Here is an 11,605-nt window from a genome sequence, read left to right on the forward strand (position 1 = left end):
TTTCTTTTTCTTTTTCTTTTTCTTTTTCTTTTTCTTTTTCTTTTTCTTTTTCTTTTTCTTTTTCTTTTTCTTTTTTATTGTTATTTTTATTTTTTATTTTTATTTATTTTCTCTTTCTTTTTCTTTCTATTTTTCTTTTTCTTTTTATATTTCTTTCTCTTTTTCTTTTTCTTTTTATTTATTTTCTCTTTCTTTTTCTTTCTATTTTTCTTTTACTTTTTATATTTCTTTCTCTTTCTCTTTTTCTTTTTCTTTTTCCTTTTCTTTTTCTTTTTCTTTTTCTTTTTTTTTTCTTTTTCCTTTTCTTTTTCTTTTTTCTTTCTTTTTCTTTTTCTTTTTCCTTTTCTTTTTCCTTTTCTTTTTCTTTTTTCTTTCTTTTTCTTTTTCTTCTTCTTTTTCCTTTTCTTTTTCTTTTTCTTTTTCTCTTTCTTTTTCTTTCTCTTTTTCTTTATCTTTTTATTTTTCTTTTTATATTTATTTTTATTTTATTTTTATTTTTATTTTTATTTTTTCTTTTTTCTTTCTTCTTCTTTTTTCTCTTTTTTATTTTTATTTTTCTTTCTTTTTCTCTTTTTTTTTCTTTTTCTTTTTCTTTTTCTTTTTCTTTTTCTTTTTCCTTTTCCTTTTCTTGTTCTTTTTTCTTTCTTTTTCTTTTTCTTTTTCTTTTTCTTTTTCTTTTTCTTTTTCTTTTTTTTTCTTTTTTATTGTTATTTTTATTTTTTATTTTTATTTATTTTCTCTTTCTTTTTCTTTCTATTTTTCTTTTTCTTTTTATATTTCTTTCTCTTTTTCTTTTTATTTTTATTTTTATATTTCTTTCTTTTTCTTTTTATATTTTTTTCTCTTTTTCTTTTTATTTTTATTTCTCTTTTTCCTTTTATTTTTATTTTTATTTATTTTCTCTTTCTTTTTCTTTCTATTTTTTTCTTCCTTGCTCTCTTTCTTTCTTTCCTTTTTAAACCTGAACATGCTGGATTTTACTCCACTCACACATCGAACCATTTCCTGTTTTTATAATGCTCTGTTAATTTGGGGCTGTCTGGGTATGAGGAGCTCTCACTGATTTACTCACATCACGATGTTTTATAATTTCAGAAAGTTCGTTTTCACTCTATCATTCAAAACACAGAAAATTTTTCGGGGAAGAACGCTTATAACAAGCCCACAAGATACCAGGTAATCCCAGCATGAACTCGGGACCAGGGCAGAGCTGGGCCAGTGAACCGCTCTCACCTGCAGGCTCCTCTTTGCCTCCTTCCAGCGCTGCCCCCCCGGGATGTGCCGGGAGGAGCCTCAGCTCGGGCGGGGCTGGGGCACTCTGGGGCCAAACACAGCCTGGCACCCGCGGAAATGCTAATCGATGGCATGCTAATTAATTCCACCCCAGGGAATTTCATTTAGTCCAAGAAATATCATTCAACCTCTACTCCTCCCGTCTTGCACCGACAGCATTTCACCCTCCATGGCACAGATCCATCCCTCCAGCTGCTGCATCAACATCTGCATGTGCTTTCTCTGGCAGTGACTTGTCCTTCCAAGCTAAACCTGCAATGTGCTACTGTTCTAAATCCCCCTGTGGCTGCAGTGGGTGCCATAAGTAACACAAATCTCTGTCTTGGCAAGAGTTTTGTGCCAGCAGATTTATTTTTTCTTGTTGGGCAATACAATAAACAGAACGTTCCCCACAGGATATTCTCCTTCTGAAAAGGAATCTGGTGGCAAGTGGTATGGCTGAAAGGCCCAACATTAAAGAGAGTTGAGGAAAATAATAATTAAGTGGGATAAAAGGTGCAATGGCAATTCTAGAAGGGGTTTGGCCTGTGTTGGTCCAGCACCCAGCACAACAGGCTCCTAAGCTGCACAGCAGACCAGTGATAAATGTCCACTGGTTTTAAAAATCTTTTAGGTTTTTGTGTCATGATAGGAGGGGGATCTAAAAATCCAAGCTAGAAATAGGATACATTCACTCCGGCACCTGGAGTTAGTTGGCTTGATACCACCAAAAAGATGAGAGATTGTGTCCTGCTCAAAGTGACATTTCAGCCCTTCTGACATTTCCCCATCCACTCAAACCCCCAGGAGACGTGTCAGCCTCTGCTGGACTCGTTCTCTTCCTGTAGCTATTTTTTTTTTAAATGAGACCACCTAGTGTTTGTGGTAAATTAGCCAAGATAGAAAAAGCCAAATGTGACTGAAAAATAGAGAGAAAAAGACAACTAACTTTATTCAATAATGCTGCTTCTTGTTTTGTCTTTAAATTATCTTGGAATGCTTTAGTTGCTGCAGGAAGAAATTGCCCAAACAATACAAGGCGACTTTAGTAATCTTGATCATCTAAATATAAAGAAGAACAAACAATGTGATAATCTGGCCAAGAAACTTTCTTCTACAACTGGGGAAACCTTTGAAGCAGTTGTTTCTTGCTGAACTGTTTTCTTCAGCAACGTTTATCCAGTGATGCAGCTGCAGTCTGTGCACTTGGACTATATATGGACAAGAGGGCGTTTCAGTCATTGTAGCAAAAGGAGCAGAGCTGGGGAGAAAGGGAGGAGCAAGGCTTGGAAGCCCCAGTGCAATATTGAGGCAAAAAAGTAATTACTTTCCTAAAGACACCAGCAGAAAAATCTAATAAGACTCTTGTCACATTTAAAATATTTTTTGAATGAGGCGAGTGGTCACATCTAAAATACGTAGTTTCTGTAGACAAATCTGGCTACAACATACATTTGATAGACTAGGCAGCCTTAAGTTTGTGACTTCTATCACACAGGGTGATTAATTCAGGATAGCATTTCAGCAGCATCCATAGAAGTCCAAGCCTTATGGGAAATGGAACAGAGAGATATTATGTTATCATTTTTTTTCCAGGTAATAAGAGCATCCTCTATGTGCTAATTCCTTGTTTTAATCTAAATTTCCTCTGCTCTGAAAAAAAATAATAAAAAAAAAAAATTCTTTTTGGATCCAGGATTTCCCTGCTCTCCCCAAACATTCCTTCATTTATGTTTTCTCAGGTGACAGCCCTACCTCCCTCTGGATTCTACTACCTTGGTCATCTTCAACACACCGTACGTGCACTGTGCCCTACTGACCCACCTGCTTAGCCAGCTGCCTCCCTGACATCCCATAGTCCATGGCTCCATGGCATAGACAAATGGCTGGATCCTTCTTTGATCTCCACATGCCTTTGGCACTGCTCTAATCCTTATTTGGCTCCTAAGACACCAGAGCAGGTGTACTGATTTCTTAACTCGTGTTTCACACCCTGCAGCGTTTTCCAGGGATGTTCAAAGCAGAGACATGTGGCTGCTCTGGGAATAAGTGAGCCCAGGCTGGGAGAGGCTTTTGCCTTATCAGTGGAAAAGTCCCATCTGGTCAGTGAAGGACGTTTAGGTATCTGTTCTTGGATGCTGACAGCTCTGTTTGCAGGGGATGCACCTAAATCCCTGTCTCTGACAGAGCAATCCTTTTTGTGCTCATCAGAGTTGAGATTTCTTTCCCCATCAAGTGCCTTTCCTGTAGTGAAGAACTGGCAATGTCACAGGCCTCCAGTTATAACCCAAGACTGCCAAAGTTACTTTCCTTCTACATAAGTGGAACTTACATATTTCTGGAACAATATCACATTGCAAGCTCATACCCACAACCATCTTCAATTTCCATATACTTAGTAAGGAATACTTTCTATATTCCTTACTAAAAACCATCTCCCATTTTATAAGTCTACATGGCTCTATTTTTTTCCCTGTGTATGCCTCTTAAAAAAACCTGTCATTTCCTTAAGAAGTTTCTCTCATTTAAGACAAGTCCCATTCTTCTGTTCAAACTCTCTTTTCTCTTTCCTTCTCTAAATTTATTTTCTCCTAAACCCTCAGTTGCAAGGCTAACAGAGTCTTGCTGTGAACCTGCTTGATATATCATTGTGAGTGAGTTTGCTAACATCATTAATTAACTACCTTTTTTTTCCTGTTAAGTATCTTTTATTGTTGCATTGAACAGCAACATGCTAAAAAAAAGGCTCTGGAACCCATTTCTTACCTTTCTGTTGGATCATCTGATTTCTTTCTGTCAGTGGGACGTGCTCTACATTCACGTGCATCCCATCAAACACCCCAAAGTGCTTCATATGTGGGGTCATAATGGCTGTTAGTCAACCACTGCAATAATATAAAATACACAATAAATGGGAAGTCAATAAAGAATCACCTGTAGTTTCAGTTGCCCATAAGAAGTCTAGAACTGAGGCCAGGTGGACAATCTCACATGAATAGAAGCTTTTGTGTTCTCCTTTCAGAAAATCATGAAGCGTCTGATCAAACGATACGTGCTCAAGGCTCAGGTTGACCGAGAAAACGATGAGGTCAACGAAGGCAAGTAGATTTTTATAACTCACACATGGAATGAGCTTGTGGTATGTTTGCTACTGACCTGGCCAGCAAGAGGGTTGAGCTTAGAGAGCATCCCCTGTAGAGAGAGCTCACTCATGCTCACAGTGATGACTGAGCCACCCCTGAGCTCCTCTTTTTCCTTAGCAGATCACACATCTCATAAGATATTACACCCTGCTTTACCTCTCCTTCTTCACAACAACCAGGGTATTGCCAACACCCAACTTGGTGTCTAAGTAAAGCAGTTTCTGGCTGCACTGCCCAAGCCTGCCCCTAGGATACTTTTTTTGAGTGGGGTATGGATTCATCTTGCCATGGTGGCAGGGAGGACTTGAATGCAGAAGGAAAAGAACCTCCAACACCTCTTAACTGCCACCTTCCTGCAAGTGCCCTGTGTAGGTAGAGGTCAATATGTGGAAAGAGAACAGATTTAAGAAAAAAATATGAATTTTCTGTACAGACTTGCTATTGGTGTCAGCACCACTGCTGCAAGTGCAGGTTATTTCTCATGAATACAAATATGAAGTGCCTAATGCAGGGAGTGCCTAATGCAGCTCCACACACATCCATGACCAAACACACTGAAAATAGTGCTCTCTCTCAGCAATTAAAACCACAGGGGTTACTTACTTGGCTCAGTGTTGCTAACAAGAAAGTTTTCTTCCTTTTAGGAGAGCTTAAAGAGATCAAACAAGACATTTCTAGTCTGCGCTATGAACTCTTAGAAGAGAAGTCCCAAGCTACTGGTGAGCTGGCCAAACTAATACAGCAGCTGAGTGACAAGTTTGGGAAGACCTTAAATAAGGACATTTGATGGTGAATACAGAAAGGCAACTGGTTTTCTAAACATTATTCAGTCTCAACCAGCATCTTAGGAGGGCAAAAACCACCTAAAAGTTGGGTACTGCACACTCAGCCTTTGCTGGCAGCAAGTGTTGGTAGGAGCATTTTGCACCACTTGGTGGGTTAGCAGTTAAACCATTTCTGATACAAAAGTGACTTATTGGTAAAAATACCTGCCCTTTGTCATCAGAAATAAGTGCACCACAGAGAAAGCACCTCCAGTTAAAGGCAAAAAATGCAGATCTTCATCCATCTGACTCCAGAGAAGATAATGTAACTGTGCTCACTTACAGCAACTGAGACTGTCCTGACCAGGATTTGGGTCAAGTCTGAAGAAAAAAAATGTGCCAAACATATTCCCTGCAAAATGTTTTAAATTCCTATTCTTGGGTGTGTATTCTCCTTTTATGTTTACATGGGCAGCCATGAAGATAACTCTGAACAGCACCGTGGCTCGTGGCAAATAAAAAGTCATCTGCTGAAATGACCCAGGCAGAGTATGACACAGAGAGAATGGATGACAGAGTTGGAAAAATCATCCTTTCACCCCTCTGCTAGAACCTGATAAAAGGATTTCCAGCCAAAAACTCCTCTCCACCTTGTCCAGCTGTATTAGCCAGCCTGCTGATGGATGGGGGCTCCTTGGATGCACCCAGCCTCTCTTTTGTCCTTAAATGATCCCAACCCTGACAACAGAGTACTGGAATATCCATCCTGATGTGAAACCCACTTCCCAGGAACACCCACAGATAAAATACCTTGTGCTGTTGTGTTCAAGGAACAACATCCATCCAGAGACAGCAATGAGCTCAGCTTTCAGATTCCAGAGGTCAAACAGCAAGCCATAGGGTGAGATCAATCACGAAGAACAAGCCCTTGAATTTAACACAGAAAGGCTTCAGTTGAACATTCTGACAAAAAAAAAAAAAAAAAAGAAAAGAAAAAGGAGAAAAAAAAAGGAAAGAAAGGAAAAATCAGTGTAGAAATTATTGACTTAGTGTTTGGCTCTTACAGAGGATGAGGACGGGATTAAAACTCTTCTCAGGCTGAGGTGAAACAAGGACTCAGACCACACTTTTACAACAGGAAGGAGATGAGTCTGTGCAAAGGTGGATTTCTCGGGATTTCCCAGTGAGCTCCAGGATTTCAACTACTTAAAGCACACCTTACTACTTGGGAACCGTGGAACTGTGCTCTTTGTTTACAGGAGACACCTCTAAGATGAACACGACATTTAGGGATCAGCTGAGACAAATAAGCAGAGCCAGAAGGTGACCTGTGACCAGTTCTTAAGTGCCAGATGAGAATACAGATAGCCTAATAGAATAATAGTTATATTTGTACAAAAATCAAAGAAAACAAAATTAAAAAAAAAAAGTGGACTGTACGTAGATCTGTTTAGAGACAAAGCAAAATACTGTATTTTTACCTTTAATAAGATTATCTTGTATACTGTAATATTTTTACCTAAAAATGGAAACAAAATAAAATTACCTCATAATATTTTGTTGTACATTGAGTGAAATATTTGCTTGATCTTTTGACTACCTCATACATGGCCTTTTCTTTTGCTTTTCTATGATATGTGAACAATGGAATCACTATATGAAGCAATCTTACCTTAGAAATTCTGAAGGCAAAAAGAAAGAGCCAAAACTCAAAACAAACTAAAATACATTTTAAAGGCATAAAACTAAGGAACTGAGAGTTCCATGATCAAGTAAGTCTGCAAAAACGACTCCTTATTTGTGGTGCTTAATTTGAAATTATTGTGTCATTAACATGTTTCTAAAATGACCTTCTAAGAACAGAAATTCAGCTCCTCTGGCTTCAGAAAAACATGGTGCTGGTACCAGTGTGGAAGCAGAAGTGAAATGAGTAACAAAAGGTTTATAGGCTTTAGCTGGTAAGATAATTGAAAGGGATTTGCCCTGATTACACAAATTAAAGTATTTCTGCACCTTCCAATTTAATGTTTTAGCATCCCTTAGGAATTTAAGGAGAATTATTCGAGGTAGAACGTACAACAACCACCATATTTTAAATTTCTCGTTATACTGAACACAAGTCCATGAAAAAGTTTAGTGGGAACACTCTGCTCTGGTTTGGACATTTAAATGCAGCTCAGCAAAATGCCTGATCTGAAGCACAGCAACAGCAACAGGAATATTCTCCTGCTGCTGAATATTGCAGTCAGGGCATGTTCTGGTCAGCACAAAGAACACCACACCGTGAATAACTTGGCTGAACTTTGGGCTCCCAGGTGGAGGCCCAGCCTGTCAGCTGCTGCTCTCACAGCCTCTGTGCAGGGGAAGCAGTGCAGCCCTGCCAGGGGGAGTTAGGATGCTGCTCTCACTCAGGAATCAGCCAGGAAAGAGCCCAATATCCTCTAGGACTTCAAAAGCAAACTGAAAGATATTTTAAAAATACTGCTAAAAGGCATCTGCTTCCTCTCCTTTCACATTTACATTCCTGAAAGCATCTAGGCATGGAGATTTTATATAAATATCCATGGCAAGCAAAATCCCACTTCATCAGAGCACTTTTCTTGTCTGGCTCCCAGTAACACACCCGAGGAAGCTGCACAGCAGAAGCATCATTAAATTCATGGCTTATTCTCAAAGTTAGTTTATGAGAAGTTAAAACTGAGAAGCCTCACTAAAAGATCCCTGAGAGAACTTAGAGAGTTTGAAGAGGAAAAATCAAAGTAGGTGGGTCCCAGATTGGATTAGACCTGAGATGTGCAGGTCCTCTGTCCCATCTCCCATCACCAGGAACCCTCCCATGGATGGTCCCACATCCCATCAGCCCTGGCTGTGCCACAGCAACCCCCCTGATGAGTTGAATTTGATCCAGCCTGTTACACCTCTAACTTTATAATACAGATTTTAGTGTTCCTTGGACAAATTCAAGCTGTGAAGGAATGAAACTTTACCCAAATTCTTTGCTGATACAGAATTATAACTTCTCATGGGAAATATGTTAGAGGGAGGTCACATGAAGATGAAAGTAACCTGAAGTCATGCACATAAGGGTGAATATTCTCCAAGAGATCATCATAATTCTGCAAATCCCCCAGGCCAATCAAACTAGCACTTAAAGAGACACCCTGAGGAAGATCAGAACAAAGTCATTCACTAGCCAGTATTGATTTATTGACTGCCCACATCCCTAGACAGTTGTTTCACTCCTTGCAAAGACCAAACCAGTCAGCTGCTGCTAACAGAGAGGAGAAAACAACAGGAAGCATTAACAGGATTTGATATTTCATGGGGCTGAAGGGTCTGGTTTTAAGCCAGGAACCCCTGCTGCCCAGAGGTGCAAATCCCAAAACAAAGGAGCTGCCCAAGGGCATCTGTGCAGCCCACAGGGCAGAGGTGATGCTTCACACACAGCTTTGCTCTCCAGCTGGACTAATTCTGCCTGTAACTTTGTGGAGAACAACTAACAATTACTGTTCTCAGTTTCAGAAAAACATGGCTTAAAAGCAAATATTAAGAAGAATAAGAATGGTGTAATGAATAATGTCTTAGAAGACTGCCTGCATCCTGACCAGAGCTCATATTAAATTGTCAGAGCTAGGCTTTATTCTTAATTAATCCACATGAGGAAAGCATTTCCAGCAGGCCAAAAGAAATTGCCCTAATTAAAAGATGCAAGGAATTAATGATGGCTCGGTAAGGACAAGCCAGGACACAATCCATCACCACAAAGGCAGGAGAGACCTGAGCCAGGCTTTCAGACACAGCTCAGCCCTGAGCAGCAGGGACAGGGTTTCAAACACAGCTCAGCCCTGAACAGCAGGGCCAGGGTTTCAGGCACCTCTCCAGCTGAGAGCAGATCTCTGCTGCAGCACAGCCAGCCCTGGGCTGCAGGTGAGGAGGGAGGAGGCAGAACTCCTCCTGCATTGCAGGCAGACCCTGCCACGGAACAGCTCTGCTGCCTCTCAGGCCCCAGGCAGGAACCTGGCAAACAGGTCGTGTCATTCCTCACTTGGCTCCCATTTGCTTCCCTGACCAACCAGCAGGTAGGGAAATGAGAGCCACAGCTTCATAGCCAAGGCTGTGCTGCCAAGTTGCTATCAGATGGGAAGGATAAGTTTTTCCTCTATCCAGACACTATAAATACTTAGCTTGTGACCCCCAAGAGCAGCTCTGCCCTTGCTTTAGCCACAGATCTCTCACCATTACAGTGTTGGATGTCACAGGCAGCAGGTCCCTTTGCTCCCTCCTTCACCCACCTGGTTCATCCCCATCATTTTTCCTTGGCCATGACTGGGCTGTAAACCCTGCAGGCAGTAAACCTGATGCTGGACGCCAGCCTGCACAAACTACACCCTTGAACAACTCACATTTTTAATAAAAAAGGGTAGAGGTGGGACAGGAGAAATAGTCTTAGCTTCCAGTGAAGGAAGGGAGGTGCAGAGAAATTCAGGGATTTGCCTTAATGACCTGGAAGGAAGGGGCAAAAATGGCACTGTGCCTCTGAATCTTATTGGAATAAAAACATACTCATTAGATTTGCCCTCTCTTAGTCCCTGTTCTGCATCTTTGTAGGGCACATACTCCTGAGTGAGGGTTAAGCTCTGCCAATGCCTTATGCCAAACAAGAGCAACAACAGGATAAAAATAATCATTGCCTCAGTGATCATACATCATTTGGGAACTGATTCTATCAATCCCTGGGAGGTTTTAATGGTTCCATATCAATAATAAGGTAAGTTTTCTCCATAGCTGAATTTAAATCAAATCCAATAGAAAGGGAGATAATAACCAAAGGGGTATAACAACAAAACAGGTCCTGGAATTCTTGATGCCTTTAGCAGGTCATTTGAGACAGACATTTAACACAGACCTGCAGTGTGATAAAGGGGATTTTGAAGACCTTAAAAGGTTAATGAATAGCTAATGAGCTTGTTAATATACAACTAATGTTTACTATAATACAGACTAATATTTAATTCCCTTACTAATGATTAATTATTCTGCTGTAAGAATTTAATTAGGCTTACACAGCAGGAGCATGGGGGGATCTGGATGAGATGAATTTCCAGCAGTGGCTGCCCTGATTCCAGGCTCCTCTCTGGCAGCTGCCCCTGTGGTGGGCACACCTTTGGCATCCCAGCATGTCCATGTGGTGAGGAAGCAGGAGACTGACGGCTCAGATCTTCCTTAGGATGGAGGTTTTTCCTCTTGTACATCCAAGTGGGTGGCACAGAGACTCCATAGCTTTTGAAAACAAGTCAACAGGAAAGTTCTCCCTGAACCCCAGTGGCTGAGGGGGTCCTGCACTGCCCTGTGCTCTCCCCTTGGGTTTGGGCTGCCAGTGCCATTATACTGGTACCCAGCATCACTTCTGAGGGCAAGGACTCTGGCACAGGGATTGCAACACCTCACTCCAAGGTTGTCATTTGAAGATGAAAGCTTCCATCAAATTAAAGAGCTGATTTGATGCAGAAGTGTTCTCTGTACAGTAATATGCTTTGGGCCAAATCTGCATGAGGATTCCCAGACCCAAATAAAAAAGTGAATTCACCCTGTAAAGAAGCTTGTTGGGCTCATGCATTTAGAAACAGCACTGACTGATTTTATCAGTCATTCCTTCAGCCAGCCAGGACAGACAGACAGGGCTCCAGCTACTGCCCACCCTCATGTTCCCAGCTCTGCCTTTGCAGCAGCCAAGTGAGCTCACAGCTCAGGGACTTTATTTTGGACTTATTTCCCCCATTGTCCACAGTGACACCATATCCATGTCACAGCTCTGAGGACCATCAAACCCCAAGCCTTGCACTTAGGCAAGGCTTTAGGTGAAGGGAGACCTGCAGTCTTGTTGGGGGGGCAGCCCTAAGCACCCCTAAGAGCATTGTCCCAGCTCCAAGCTTTCAGGCAGTATCTGATTCCTGCAAAGCAATGTTATTGAGATCAAAGTATGACAGTGAACAAATCACAGGATCCTCATCAGAAGTAACATCCACTGCAGAGTAAAAAGACACAACTAGAGGGAGACTTCTGTACTTATTAAAGACTCTTGACTGTTTGCTGAGTACCTGAAAACACCCGGCTCGGTCCCTGCTGCCATCCAGGCATCACACCTGAGCCACTTCCTTCATGATGCTCCTCAGTCCCCATTCCTGCTGTGATAGGAATCCTTGTGGGAAATCCAGTGGAGGTGTGTGACAGCAGAGTAGCCCATCACAGGCACAGGATCCTGGGGCAAAACTGCCACCACTTCCCTCCAGGGCAGGGTGAACCACAAACCTGCAGCAGGTTTGGCTTTCAGAGCAGGACAGGGTGGGAGCAGGTGTGTACAGGCAGGAAAGCCATGGGAATGAGGGCAGGAGATGTGCACTCCCACAGCTGAGCTGGGGGCTGAGG

At 41.4% G+C, this 11,605-nt stretch overlaps 1 protein-coding gene across 5 annotated transcripts in view; it reads left to right on the forward strand.

The window, feature by feature from the left end:
* Nucleotides 1-6,734, forward strand: part of TRPC7 (transient receptor potential cation channel subfamily C member 7) — a 74,577-nt gene extending 67,843 nt beyond the window's left edge. For 3 of the 5 annotated variants that reach the window (XM_064672171.1, XM_064672173.1, XM_064672170.1), the window contains 3 exons: nt 1,096-1,176; nt 3,015-3,068; nt 4,295-4,406. In XM_064672171.1, coding sequence (XP_064528241.1) covers nt 1,096-1,176; nt 3,015-3,068; nt 4,295-4,378 — 219 coding nt within the window. In that variant the 3' untranslated portion in view covers nt 4,379-4,406. Of the gene's footprint in view, nt 1-1,095; nt 1,177-3,014; nt 3,069-4,294; nt 4,407-5,059 lie in introns of those variants that run through there. The other 2 variants (XM_064672174.1, XM_064672172.1) reach the window with 2 other exon arrangements.
* Nucleotides 6,735-11,605: the final 4,871 nt, after the last annotated feature.

This window comes from Pseudopipra pipra, chromosome 15 (genome assembly GCF_036250125.1).
Source record: "Pseudopipra pipra isolate bDixPip1 chromosome 15, bDixPip1.hap1, whole genome shotgun sequence".
NCBI classification, from domain to species: domain Eukaryota; kingdom Metazoa; phylum Chordata; class Aves; order Passeriformes; family Pipridae; genus Pseudopipra; species Pseudopipra pipra.